At 36.0% G+C, this 15,020-nt stretch overlaps 2 protein-coding genes across 2 annotated transcripts; one reads left to right on the top strand and one right to left on the bottom strand.

Annotated features, from left to right (window-relative positions):
* Window positions 1-690: 690 nt before the first annotated feature.
* On the bottom strand, window positions 691-7,792 carry LOC140967169 (uncharacterized). The gene is made up of 9 exons (XM_073427583.1): window positions 7,604-7,792; window positions 6,499-7,455; window positions 6,027-6,292; window positions 3,601-4,728; window positions 3,348-3,506; window positions 2,922-3,255; window positions 2,749-2,819; window positions 2,531-2,653; window positions 691-1,261 (listed from the first exon to the last, which is right to left on the bottom strand). Exons 2-9 carry the CDS (start codon window positions 7,430-7,432, stop codon window positions 917-919), a joined length of 3,360 nt encoding a protein of 1,119 aa, XP_073283684.1. The 5' UTR covers window positions 7,433-7,455; window positions 7,604-7,792; the 3' UTR covers window positions 691-916.
* A 1,380-nt stretch (window positions 7,793-9,172) lies between these two features.
* Window positions 9,173-13,169, top strand: LOC140967161 (probable plastid-lipid-associated protein 10, chloroplastic). The gene is made up of 9 exons (XM_073427572.1): window positions 9,173-9,443; window positions 9,527-9,643; window positions 9,784-9,918; window positions 10,038-10,133; window positions 10,221-10,301; window positions 11,381-11,467; window positions 11,863-11,918; window positions 11,995-12,123; window positions 12,792-13,169. Exons 1-8 carry the CDS (start codon window positions 9,273-9,275, stop codon window positions 12,116-12,118), a joined length of 867 nt encoding a protein of 288 aa, XP_073283673.1. The 5' UTR covers window positions 9,173-9,272; the 3' UTR covers window positions 12,119-12,123; window positions 12,792-13,169.
* The last annotated feature ends 1,851 nt before the right edge of the window (window positions 13,170-15,020 follow it).

The raw sequence follows: 15,020 nt of genomic DNA, 5'->3' as shown, positions 1-15,020 counted from the left end.
ATTGAAATATAAATATATTTACCAAAAAACAAAATATTTGATGATACTTAATATAGTTAACCGTTGAATCTTGGCCCGGTCAACCATCTGGTATCATGAAGGGGACATTCAAAAAATTGTTTTTGTTAATTAATACAAATCTTTTTTGATGATCAATTAATGAATATGTTTCCTTCTCCAAAGACATATTTACCCCTCATTCTTCTACTTTTTTTAAATTATTATTATTATTATTATTTTAATGATGATAATGATGTTTTCTAATCCAATAATTTATTTTTATTTTTTATTTTGAGATTCCAAAAGGTATGCACATGGCATAATTTTTAATATATATATATATATATATACACATATACGTACAAGATACCACATCTACTCCACAAGTAAAAGTCTACGAACGGTGAATCACAAATCAGTCCCACGGACTCACAAAATGCAAATTAGAATTTTAATCAATCATGATCAGAGTTTAAATTTGTTGATTGATTAGGAATTTGAAATCCAAAGTTTTCCTTGTGATTAGTTGATGATTCCTAACTGCACTTCCCCATTCCTAAACGAGATCTGAGATTCCCATTTCGAGTGAGCTTCTGACAGAAGGCAACAAAGGTTCCGAGATCACTGACACAAGAGCTTAACTTCAAACAGGACAAAACCTTCCATATTGAACATTCGAAATCTGACGAGTATTCGAAAACAATGAATATCAACTTATATGCACACAAGTCTTGCATTGCAATTTGCATCATATACGTTCAAAATATCCTTCCTATCCTAATGGCCTAGATGAATAAAACATCAAGATTACACGTTAGATGGATCGCACAGAAGTACCTCGAGACATTTCACGGCTCTTAACTAAAGCTAAACCACTAACCTCAGCTGTACAACGTGTCTAATAATTATAAGGGATCTATTGGACCTCCTCCGAGCTAGCAGAGGCCTCGTTCCCAACTACAGGTGTCCCACCACCCTGTATCTCTTCTTCACTGGACACACTATCTTCACTAGAATTAGAAAAGGATTCACTTTCATCGTCACTGACAACATCAGCCCTCTGTCTCCCTCTAACGATACCTCTTCCTGCTAAAGCCAATCGTCCACGTGTTCTGGCTTTTCTCTTACCCTTAGGGAACTCTTCTTGCTGAGATTCAAAACTCCTGCTCCCAGCATCCTTGCTTCTGCTGTCTTCATTATCCTCTGACTCGACACTCACTGAATCGGTGTCAAGCTTGCGTCGCTTTCTACTTCCACTAGTCTGGAATAGATAACTTCAAGCTCAGTTGATGTTGTGATTCATAGTCAAACATAGAGGCAACAAACAATATCGGTTTCAAAACCAACAGACAAGAATGAGAAATATCAACAAAAGTTTTCCCGCTTCAGAGAAAAATGATAAAAGGCGACTGAATGGGGAAACATAACATCCAAGAGGCGATTGTTTTGAATAAAGTCAACAAGCTTATTGGTGACAAATTAACCACCAAACTGATGAGAAATAAACCTGAAACTACACAATCGACCATCACTGAAGAGATACTCAAGGCTATGTGAATATACCCTAGAGTTTTAAAACAAAACCATAAGCAAAAAGATACAGAGGATTAGCCAACAAGTTTTCACAAAATAAACGAGAAAAGGCACGATATGAAAAAAAATTATAATGCTTTTGATTAAGTATGGAAAATGTTTGTGATCAAGCAAGGGAATTTCACATACTTTCAACACAAGACTGAAGTAAATGCAAGATCCTAGACAAGTCCATACCCTATCAAAGAATACATGAATATATGGTGACTAGTGGTACTCACATGATCCATCAAACAGTTATTATACAAAAATGATTTACCGTCCTTTTTTAAAGGCCATAGATAGGGTACAGCAAAAATGTGGTAAAGACAATAGCTTAGGAATCGATATTTAAACTTTTACAATGGGTAAATGATTACATTATTCTGTAGAAACCAATGCATACAACTTCCTAAACATAAGCTGCTCAACAAAGAGGATAAATATGATCCCAATATTAGGTTTAAAATGCTATCCATGATGATTGATATACATTATCTATTACAATTACATGATTAATCATAATTGCGAACTCATTTTTTCCAACAATATTCAATCACAAGAGGATGCCAAGCTTATCAAATTGAGCGTCATCTTCAAATGGTGTTGGCTCTATCCTCTTCATTTTTTATCATTCTATCTGCTCTCTATGTGATCATAAACACTGACCCGAGAAACATAAAACACATAGCAAATACTTAAGAAGGTATGTAAGTAGAAATGCACATAGCAAATGCTTATGAAGGTATGTAAGTAGAAATGCACGCACTAACGACAGTGTTCTATCTGTTGTGTGAATGTATGTTAGCTCGATCAACAGGGTATAACATATAAAGAAAAGGATCAAAGAAATAAAAGGATGGATATTTGTATATAAAATAGCCAAAATCAGTATTTCTAGGGGTTTCAAGGTTAGAGGGCAGGGAGCTGGGGAGGTAAATAAGTTGTATCGACTTACTTTGGGACCACGATCAACCAAACGAGCCCATTCGCTTCTGTTCCTCAAGCAATCAAGAACAGCCTGTGAGTGACTAGAATATGCATAACGCTCTCCATTGTGCTTCCTCAAGTGTGGCCAATGCTGAGAGCAAATAAAAATTTAGTTACAGCTCAATCACGAGTGAAAGAGTTGGGGCAAGACAAGGAATTGAATTTTCAAATCAAATTCATCAATACCGGAAGAACAGCATTGCACAGTTCTTCATAAGTCATGCGCTTTCCTTCACTCATAATCTCAGCAATCAAACCTACAAGTTACAGTGTTATCAAAGTGAGGGGAAAATATCTCCAAGTACTCCAAATTAGAAAAGTGTCTGTTTAGAAGTCTTGATTTCTAAAGCGAAAAAAACCTGGTAAAGTACGATTGGTTGGATGACCAAGCATCCGTGGATCATCATCAGAGGAATTCCTAGATGAGGGGTGACTGGATGATAAATCGTGTCCATGAGCATCGCTGGAAGATGATAAAGAGCTGCTTACTTTTCTCATCTTCATAGAGTGCACTCCCTTATCTGAACCACCATTTATATCTCTTCTAGAAAGCCGATCAAGGCTGCATCCAGTATCTCGCCTCCTGCTTTCAGGTGAAGAAGGTTTTCGGTCCATCTTCTTAGCTTCATTGTCTCTCTCTTGGCTGTGATGTGAACCATCCCTAGAAAAATCCTTGACTTTTCTCCTAGAAGACTAATCATTCAGAAACATGAGACTCACCACTTAACCCAAACAATAGCACAAATTACCAAGAAGCTAAGAATAGAACATCTAAGCTCGCTTACCATGCCATGATCTTTCCAACCACTGCTAGATGTTCGCTTCATCAGCATGCTTGTTGCAGTTGGAGATGCTAGCTGAGGTAAACTGCCAGCATGACGCATGCGTGGGACTCTGGGAACTCGAGGGGAGCTATTTAGTTCTTGATGTAACAGAAAAGCAAGCTGCCGAGAACATAGCAGATAAGAGTGATCAATTATAAAATTTCTTGAAAACAAAAGAACGGAAGAGAAAATTATTTTTTGTTCTGGCTTGTACCTCTTCATCACTCAAGGCAGCAGGAACATTTGAAGATGATGGAGCAGCCACGGAAGCCACATTTCCTCTGGAAGATGGATGACTACCAGAATGATAAAACTTGTCAGCTTTGCCAGGTACAAATGAACCGGCAGCTTTACTCTGCAGGTTTGTGGCACCATCACCATGTGGTGTATGGGCACATTCCACAGATCCTGGGGCAGCTTTTACCTTAGATATCAACGGTACTTTAGAAGAAGAATGAGTGGTGAATTCCTTTGAATCAGATGATATTTTCTTCGAATCTAAAGTCTGTGACAACTTAGTTAACTGTGATGTTTCTGATGGAGGGTTCAACCTTGAAGATTCTTTCACAAACTTCCTCGGTCTCCCACATTTTCCGGCATCCCTTTCCAAATCATTAGCTGAATTGTCTTTAGTAGTTTCAGCAGTGCTTTCAGACAAATCCTTCTTCTTACTGTCAATAGTATGGTTTTGAGCAGTTGGGGTCAAATGATTGTCAGAGAATTTGGACAAGGTACTGACTGAAGTTGTGGACTTTCCCACCGAAACCGCCACTTTACTTTGGTAAGGTGTTGAATTGGTTGTGACTTCTTTAATTGATTTAAGCATTTCCCTGGCCACTTCTGAAGTATGTGCACGTTCAGAAGACCTTTTTCTTGCTCCCATAGAAGCCTCTGAACCCGTTGGTTCTCGCTTGGATTGATAGGGATTACAAAGTGAATCATCAGATTGATCTGTTTTGGTAATAATAGCAACATCTGGAATCTTATTACCAGCATCCGCCCTGTGGCCAACTGCTTCAGAACCTGGTGAAATAATCACTCTACAATTTTCAGAGAAAACATAATCAGAGGATTCTGGACGCTGACTATCAGGCTTTGCAGTGTTCAACTTCACATGATCCAAAGGTAATGAGCCAAAATCATCAACATCTACCTCTGCTTTCAATTTCTTATTAGGGTATGAGCTGGCCTCCTCAATGTTCGAATCTTGGCCATTTTTACTCTCTTTAGCATTTGGACCAGCAAGTGTCAATTCTCCAACCAATGAATCCTTGTCATGTGAGCTAATTCCAGCTCCCGTTCCTCCTCCAATATCCTGACAACTCTGAAGAATACCTTGACCCTATATAATATATGATATAATAAACAAAAATAGTGGCAGTTCAGAAACTTGATAAGTGCAGAGATTAACCAAATTAGGAAGAACTTGCAAAAAGGAAGAGGAAGAGAAATGCTTGGTATTTGGCCAACTAGAAAATGTTATTTGCAAGAAAAGTGACTGCTCTTTGAGGCTGAATTGATATATATAGATCATAGAAGGGCTCGTAGGGAAAACGGATTTTAAAAAATTTGGTGAGAACTACACGCAGGGACCATGCTAGGCATAGTGTTAGCGAGTTAGGTGCAATATATCCCTATATATAAGATTCAGCGTACATTTCAGGCAGGCTCCGAGGGCATAAAAGGAGAAAAATGGTTTCTAGAAAAGACAATATCAAGGTATCAAATAATTAGGCGAGTATACTGTGATGAGGAATTGTCAGGATTAATTCATCCGGTCATAATTTTACAGGCAACATTTCGTCATCACATTTTCTAGCTGAAATTTTCTTGTACAAACTCTTTCCACCTGTAAGTATATCTCTTTATGTTCCTTGTGGGCTTCATCCTCATCCTCCCCATATAATCCTCCAATTTGAAATTATCAACAAGGGATAATTGAAGCCCCGAATCTTTCCATAGAAGGATTGTTAAGCAAAACAATGTTGAAACAAACAAGCCAAAGCACATGACATGATATAAGTTTCCATGGTAAAAAGAAACAGTAAGTTAGATTTGCAAACTTGAGATTCCAACTCTCTTATCCATACTTAAATTATGAATGATCGGCGACCAACAAGAATTTAGGGTCCGCCCAGAACTAATGTTTACTCTTACTATTCCCCATTGTACTGGTAGAGATTTCATGAAACAAGAAACTTTCAGAATCTATATCCCACACTATGAATTCAGAGTTAAAAATGTATTTAATGAGATGTACGTATGCCATGAATTCCATATTCTAAATATAATAGACCGGGCTAAGAGATCAAGCTACAAAATAACCAGCCGTGGAAAATTCACAGATTGGTAACCAGTTCCAGTTCACACAATAGGAATGCTCGGATAAATTCAAAGTCAGTGGCGTATTGGTATTCCATAAGTTAAACATGAGATCCTTAATATGTAGAAGGTGGTATTATTAATTGAAAGGTTTTTTTCCTTTCTATTTTTTTAAAAAAAGTTAAATCTGATTTTCTACTCCCCTTCAAGTGTCTCAAACTCGGGAACATTGAACTCCTAGATACAAGATTTTTCTCATACACCATGTTGTCTCGTCTTAATTTAAGGAATTACATGAAGTGATTTGCGAACATATACCTCTTCTTTCAAGGGTGGCCCCTCAGAATTGAGGTTTGAACCTTTATTACCAGAGTCAGATAAACTCACTGACCTCACGGCAATGTGATCTTCTTTGTTCCCTTTCTTTGATATCCCATCACTTGAAACATCAGTCCCAAGGGAAGCATCTAGACCACGCCCATTAGTCGCTAAGTTCGTAGCACATTCACCAAGACCATAAGATTGTTGATCAGCAAGAACATCTCTGCCACACTCTATGCCATTGTTGACCTGAAGCCTACCATCTTTAAAACATTCCAAACGTTTCTCAGTATTTAATAATGTGAAACATAATATAAAAAAAATCATGGTCATAATCATAGTTCATGCAACAAAAAATGCAGGAAGCAATAGTCACGAGTAGTTTTCTGTAACATATTTATTTAAAATACACGTCACAATGCCAATTGCAATGAAAACTTCAAAATGGAGAAAGCAAGATGTAACTCACCCTCTTTAGAAGCATGAACAAGTCGCTTCATAGCACCTCCCCCTTTCTCATTGCTCCTTGCCTTTTTCTTCACATTTTGATCCTTTGAAGCACCAGATGTCTCTTTCTTGCGCTTGCCACAGTTTAATAAAATAGGCTGCACTGATCTTTTATCAATCAAATTATCCTCAGAGCAGACAAAATCAGGATTTTCATAATCCGATTTTTTCCTCTGTCTTGAAACCACTTTCTCATAACAGCCACCTCCTTCAGGGCTTTTTATACCAACAGTATCCACTTTTGGAGCAGCCAAAATATTTCCCCCCTCATTTGCCAAAGAGAATAAAACCCCAGCATCATCATCACCCTGATGGGCATCTCCTTCAGTTCTCTTTTTAACGAAATCTTCTTTCTTTTCCTCTACCTCACCATTACTAGAGCAAGGGAATTCGGAATACTGAAAATTAAAGTTTTTAGGCACATATCCAGTAGCCTTCCACAACTCAGGACCATAAATAGACAACATTTTAATCCCAGAAAACAATCCAGGATCTCCACCAGGTATCCCTTGCACGTGAACCCTCTCCTCCATAGGTATATCAGTCCAGAGCCTAGCTGGCTTACGTGAGGAAGCACTTGCTGGGTTTGGGTTGCTCATCCTCAACGTTTTGGTAGGCAACTCGACAAGAAATTCGGCAACCTCAGTCTCCTCGCTATCATCTCCAACACCAGTACTGTCATGTTTCCTGCTCTTGCACTTATCACAAGCAAAAGATTTTTCACTTTTGACATAGCGTGAGCATCGTGTGTGAACCCACACCCCGCACTCATCGCAATTCACCATCTCTTCACCATCATCGAAATTCACACCGCACACGCAGTCAACTGTCCATGATCCGTCACCCCAGTCCTCATGTGCTTCCGATGTGGAAAGCCTATGCGAACGATTTTTCATCTCGACAGAAGGCCTCTCAAAACCTAGAATTAATTTCAATCAATGAAACCAAAATCCTCATGAAACTACTTCATTGCAAACTAAAAATCCAGGTTGATTTATCCATATATTTTAACCAAAACACATAATCAGAAAATAAATAAATAAATAAATAAAAAGAAAAAAACATACCTCTTCACGAACAATTAGCGATAGAAAAGGTCATCGGATTTGAAGGATTATCGTTCCGTTTGAGAGCACCGAACGGAATCGAAGGGACTGTGTAATTTGGGTTCGTGAATGAAGTGGCGCCGTGAGAGCTCCAAAATATCGCGACCCGGTTTTTATAATTGGAGCATCCGCCTGCCCCGCCCCGATTTAATTCAAGTGAAGATCCTGGAAGAGCGTTCGGATTATGGGTCAAGATTAGTTCAACCAAATAAAGAAGGTTTATAATAATAATAATAATAATAAAAAAATATCTACAAAAAAATAACAATATCGGTTTATAAATAAAATACACTTTATTCATTCATTTTGACACACACATCTATTACATAACAAGTCCAAATATATTAAATATAGGAAAAATGAACGTAAATCATCGTTGTTTTTTATATTTAGAACAAAATATAGTATCCAAATTTACTTTTTTTTTACGAAAAATGATAATTTTTTTATAATATGATATATTGGAAATTATTAACGTAACACTTTTGGTCTCAAGTTTTTTTCTAAACAAAAGTTACATATTTAGTCATTTAATTTAATTAATCATTATGTTAAATGCAATTACTATTATATTATTTTTTAAAAAGTTTTAAATCGATCTTGTCGGCCATTTGTTTTAATTGAAATTTGTACATCCCTAATTTTAGTAATATTATTAGTTACTATTAATTTTAAAAATGTTAGCATTGCTGATATTATTCATTTAATCAATATTTTAATTAATATTATTATGTGTTAGTCATTCAGTTGAAGAATCTATTCGGCATCAATTGATGGTTAGAGAGAGATCATAAGACCAATGGAATCTGTAAATCTCTTAACTGGTATGATATTGTCCACTCTGGGTTTTAATCCTCATAGTTTTGCTTTTGAAACCACCCAAAAGGCCTCGTATCAATGGAGATATCATTCCATCTTTATTAACTCATGATCTTTCTCTAGATCTTCCAATGTGAGACTTTGGTTGCATCCCAACAATCCTCCCCTCAAACGAAGTTCCACTATTATTCTCATGGTCCAAGCCTCCCCTCAAGCCTTATTCATCCTCCAATCGAGGTTACTCCACTTCACTGCGTTGGAGCGCACGCCTTACATGAATACTGGGAGCATAAACCACCTCGAGAGTTTAATCAAGGATTTTTACCGGGATCCTTCACCTCCTTCGTTTAGGTATCGAGGATTTTACCCACACGGCTCGATCTAGACCATGACTCTGATACCACTTGTTAGGACCAATGGAATTCGGATATCTCTACACTGGTATGATATTGTCCACTTTGGGTTTTAACCCTCATGGTTTTGCTTTTGGAACCACTCAAAAGGCCTCATACCAATGGAGATATCATTCCATCTTTATTAACTCATGATCTTTCTCTAAATCTTCTAATGTGTGACTTTGATTGCATCCCAACATTATGATTTCGAAACATGAAAAGTTGTTATTTTTTAATGAAAAATTATTATTTTTAATTCCTCAAATCGAAAGAGAAGGGGTTGGGGCTTCTTGAACAACTTAACCAAAACAAATATAATCCCGGCCCCTTGAACAATTCAAGGCGGGTACGGGTACGGGTACCGGCTTCTTGAACAATCACACCACTGCTATCTCCGGATTGCTCTCGGTTCGCACATGGACGGACCATTGTATCCGCTGGTGTTGCCACTCTCAGCTACTCCGTCTCATCCTCCACTGCTCCTTTCTTGCCCAAGAAATCTTTATCTAGCTTTTCATCTTCCGCGTCAAACTCGATTGCAATCTTTACTATGCCTCGCCTCCTCTTCTATCCCCTCCGGTATAAAGGTAATCTTATGTTTTCCCACCTTTATCCCGTTCCCACTTCTTCTTCTTTTTTTTTTTTACCGTGATGATGTCTCTTCATTCAGGAATCGGCGATTGAATTGGAAGATAGAAAATTTGAGCTGCTCAGAGCTGTTGCCGACACCAAACGCGGCCTACTCGCTACGACCCATCAACGCTCTTCCATCGAAGAGGCNGGCTCTGTTTTTTTTTTTTTTTTTTTTGAGTTGAATTAGCATGCTTTGTTCCCTCCACGCTAAGTTAAAACTTCAGTTCAGTTATTTTATTGCTTGGTACTGAAATTTGTGTCAAAATGGATGTATTGTGTTGTGTTTGGCGCCAGATAAATGTTGAAATTTTGGACGCTGGGAAACCACTTGACCTCCGCATTTTGGATGGAACGTGGCGCTTGCAGTATACATCTGCCCCTGATGTCCTCATTCTCCTACAGTCTGCTGCAACTCTTCCTTTCTTTGAGGTATAAGGGATTGGTGTAAATTTTTCCTGTCCTACTTTGGTTCCACTTAGTTTACATATTGGTAATTTGTATACATCCCGTGTATGTTGCAGTGTGAATACCTGTTATCTTGTGTGCAGGTTGATCAAATTTTTCAAAAGTTTGAGTGCGGAGATAAATCTGGCCATTGCATTGTCCGCAATGTTGTCAAGTGGAGCATCCCCAGATTGCTGGAGGTACTTCTCCTGGTATTTTCTGTAAGTGTAAGACTCACATTTATAAAACTCTCTACTTAGGAAAATGCAATTTTCTTACTGTTGCAGGAACAGGAAGGTGCAACATTGGTCGTGTCTGCAAAATTTTCAGTTATTTCTTCACGTAACATCTACCTCGAGTTCGAAGAGGTTGGTCTCTGAAATATGAATTATAAGTACTTTGCATTTGATTCAACCTTGCTCTTGCCTGCAAAATTTTCTGTTATTTCTGCAGGTAACAACTAACTCGAGTCTGAAGAGGTTTGCCTCTGAAAAATGAAATCTCATTACTTGTCATTTTGTGATACCTTACTTTTGTTCTGCTAAATATTTATTGTAAAATCTATACCTAAGTTCATACAGTTATGCCCGAAAGCATGAAAAAATAATCGTTCTTTCTGTTTTGGTGCAAAGATGGTAAACTAAAATTTTTTTAAGAGTTCGTATTGCTGCCTCGATCCTGCATTTGGCTAAGGTAGAATTCTTTAGTGTGTGGAAATGAATCCTGCAAATAAGAAGAGCTTAAATTAAGGTTAAAGTAGCTTTTGGGTGAGCGGTGAGAAACGTTATCCAAAGAACTGGACATCTGAACTTAATTTTTTCCTTCTCTTCATTGTCTTTGGACTTTGGTACACCATTTAGAAGTGTTCAGATGGTTTCCTTCCCTCTTCATCTGATCATCTCCCTTGTATTAAATCCTTTTTTATATGTAATTGTTTGTCATGTTCCTCAATATTTATGGCCTAGCAATTAGGTAAGAATTTAGGTCCCAACTTTGAGCAACATCTAGTGCATGCGTGGTAACGTTAAACAAGGAAATCTTTTCTATTTGACTTCAATATCGAATCCTCTTGTTCTTTCATTTAGCCAATTAGACTGGTGTGTCTGCAAGTCTGTCAAAGCATAACTTAATTTTATCATCATGCTCTATTGCAAACATACTTACTTCATGTATTTTGCAGAATTATAATAAAAATAAAAAATCACCTTGTGTTCTTTCATTAGGCCAATTAGACTGGTGTGGTCTACAAGATGATCAAAGCTTAACTTAATTTTATCATCATGCTCTATTTGCAAACATATTTACTTCATGTATTTTGCATAATTGGAGACTAGTTTATATCATTTCGTTTTTTTTTTCTATCTCCCAACTGATCTAAATTTATATTAATTTTTTTACATATAAAAACACGGATACGCTTTATGACCATGGTCATATTTTCGGCCAGATATCCATTCAGAATGTAAATATCAGTGAAGAGTTGCAAGCTTTAATTGCTCCGTCAATTCTACCGAGGTCATTTTTGAGTTTACAGGTAAATGATGATCTTTCGAGTTTACATCTGTCACTTGCCTTACTGTTACTTCCTCCTACTTAATGAACACGTTGTAATAAGTAAAAGGAAGGTAGGATTATTGATCCAGTGGAAACTCGGTGACTTATCCTCCTGAATAATGCCATGTATGGAGTTGAAAATTATGAACACTAATTCAACTTCTTGAGGGCAGTAATTGTATCTTGTCATTCACTTTAGGTGATAGGATCACTGAATACATACAAATTAGCTTCGATACAACATTCGCTGTCTCGACTTTGTCATTGGTGAAGAAACAAGTTTTTTAAGATTAGAGTCAATGAACATGGACAAGTTCCAAATTGGTTTTTGAAGCTTATCATGTACTCTGAAAGAAATGTGACTGCCTTTTGCAGATCTTGCAGTTCATTAGATCATTCAAAGCTCAATTTCCTGTGAGAAATTTACAGAGGTAGATAATTCTTGAAAATGATGATCATAATTAAGTTGGAGTGTTTTGTGTTTAATATGGATGTATTTGTATGAAGGCGATCAGTTGGCGGGATTTACTACCTTTCATACCTGGATAGTAATATGCTTTTGGGTCGTGCAGTTGGAGGTGGTGGAGTTTTTATTTTCACAAGGGCTCAATCCTTGATCGATCTGATATAAAAATTGTAAGCAATTTACTTCTTCTTATATCACTCAATAGAATGAATCTCTCTTAATTTGTTGTGATAACATTACTATAAAATAATAACCTTTTAACTTCATTATGATTATTTTTATAAAAATAATTCATAAAACAATTAATAACGAAGGCATTGTAGAAATTTTAAAATTTAATGGATTACTGGATTTATTACTCCCCTGTTAATTGTTCTAAATCTCTCTAATCTAATGAAAACATAATATTTTGACGTTGATACATCCCTATATCTAATTATAATAATTTATAAAAAAAATTATTAGGGAAACTATGTCTTAGTTTTCATATTTACTAAATTGTTGAATTTGTTTACAACTTATGTGATATTGCTCAAGCAAAGAAAATCATGTTTAATCGTTGATCCAAACACATATGAGAGCATACCAATTGATTTGTACTAAAGTTGGTAAAGGTGTAATCTAGTTTTAGAAGGTTTGATACCTGATTTGATCTATTCCTTGAAATGTTACTCATGCCCGAAGTTTTCATGTCGATTCTCGCTCCATGATTTTGGATCCCAAACATACTACATACTTTATCTCGTTTATTGAGTTTGTGAATTGACTTAAATCATGGTTATATTCTTGCCCATACCTACCGTAACCGAAGCATGTGTTTTTGGCTCTTCATCCATAGGTAAGAACATCTACCGTGAACTTGTTTCATTGGGTTATAATGTATAGACTCATTGCAGTCCTGGTGGAACGTATCCCTTTATATTTGCGCCACAATGAGTGACTTTAACCCACCAATGGTGGAGGTGCAATTTCTACAAGAAGGTGCGCCACGAGACCCACCGGGAACACAGCCATGGGATGTGAGGGAAGGTTATTGAAATATTTGTTCTTGCATCTTGTATACTGGTAAGCTTGTGGTTTGTGGTGACATGCAGGTATTATGGATGTGGATGCTCAATATTTCATTTCAATTACAACCTGTATTTCATTCATACGACTACATCTTTATGTCATATTCCAGGCATTTCACATCTATATATATGTTTTGATGTTATCATGGTGTCTGATGCATGGCGAATAATTTACTTCCATTTGAGTATGAAACCCGCGATATCCGTTCATCAGACCTCGACCAAAGGGTACTGGGAAACCAGAAGACAGCTTAGGAGTCTTGGGTCCAACACCAGTCACTAAAGAATTTGAATCGATGTTACATTTTTAAGTCTCTCGTATCAATCATAAGCTATCATTAGTTTTTCATATGCGTACAAAACCGAGCCAAATCTAAAGCATATGTAAAACTGAAACCATGCTTCGTTTATTGTATCTTTGGTGTCTTTCCGGTATTGTTATACTTATAAAAAGATGTGTATAGCCAGTTTACTAATAAATAACATCATTAAAAAATTGTGTAAATATTTAGTAATTTCAATAATTGGGAGACAGGATCCATCCTCAAGGCATCTTCTCTCGTGACATAAAGATAAATCACTTTTATTAATGAAGATATCGGTATCTTTTAATTAATTAGAGTCTTTTTTTCTTCGTTTGTCAAACTTATATATAATTATATATGTATACATGCTACTTAGATTACATATATATTCTCTATTTTCTAATTAAATCTTTTATTATTATTTTTATTGGGGAGATTAAATGTAGATCATATAATTAAAGTACTACATATCTTTACGAATCTTTAACCAAGATTTGAGAAGAAGCTCGATCGGGGACGACAAAAATAGTGAATATAATGTTAAAATCAGCGCTTCCCGAATCCAATCAAAAGAAGATTGAATTTAAATGAACAGCGACAGCAATACTGAGATTGCTTTTCATCACAGATATATTATTTTCCCATCCATAATAATGTCTGTGTGTATGTTATATATATAATGCATGATTTGCGAACTAATGACAAATCTGCCGTCATCCCACGTCATCTTTTCTGCAATATTTCCTAATCGAGTAATTGCTTTTTATTATTATTATTTAAAGAGTCGTACATGCATAGATTTAATCCAGAAATAATTATTGAGTGTAACGAATTAAAACTCTGGTATTCAGTAGATTAAGATATCATAATTAACCCACTGTTCATATAGTTTGATTTCACAAAATATCAAGCTTAATTAATCAAAGTCTACATATAATTAAAGATAGAATATGTGATCACGACCGAATAACATAATTTCAGTCTTTTAAATCGTACAACAACTCAAACGTCACGTTTCGATTGTTCTCTCAGCATGATCAATTATTATACTCAACATCATGTTGATCATCTCATTAAGGAAGAAGAAGAAGGGGAGTGCAGGTACGTAAAAGTGAAGTGGTTGTTTGGTCAATTTGTAGGCTAAAATCATGATTAGGGTTAGAAATCAAGAGAAAAATAAAATAAAATGGTGATTATGATTATGATAAGACGAGGGAGATGGTAATCATGTAATAACGGTATCTGTATAAATTTAATTATTTTTTTTTATGCTAGTGATACTCATGGCTAATAATTATCGATCTTGCATTAATTCACCATTTGTCTCTCAATTAACTTGTTCTTTTTCCCCCCTAATAATACATATATATAATTACTTGTGCCAATTAATTAATTAGCACAATTTTTTAATTTGTCTGAAGATGGTCATTATTTATTTATTTTATTGGAGAAATTGAATCGTGTCAGGAAAATCTAATTACATAGACCAAATCTTCTGCAACATTCTTTACGATATATATTCCTAGGTTGAATCAAATTTAATGAGTTGTAAAATATTTTATATTTCCATAATTAACACACATGAATTTTTATTGATGAAAATATGCTTGTTGAGACGTGCAAGTTATGGCAAAGAATTATTTACGTCCAGAAATGACGAACATTATATCATATCTTAATCAGTTATTTACA

This window comes from Primulina huaijiensis, unplaced genomic scaffold, assembly GCF_012295235.1.
Source record: "Primulina huaijiensis isolate GDHJ02 unplaced genomic scaffold, ASM1229523v2 scaffold23605, whole genome shotgun sequence".
NCBI lineage: Eukaryota > Viridiplantae > Streptophyta > Magnoliopsida > Lamiales > Gesneriaceae > Primulina > Primulina huaijiensis.
Note: the sequence above shows the minus strand (reverse complement) of the source record. Positions and strands in the feature narration are given on the sequence as shown.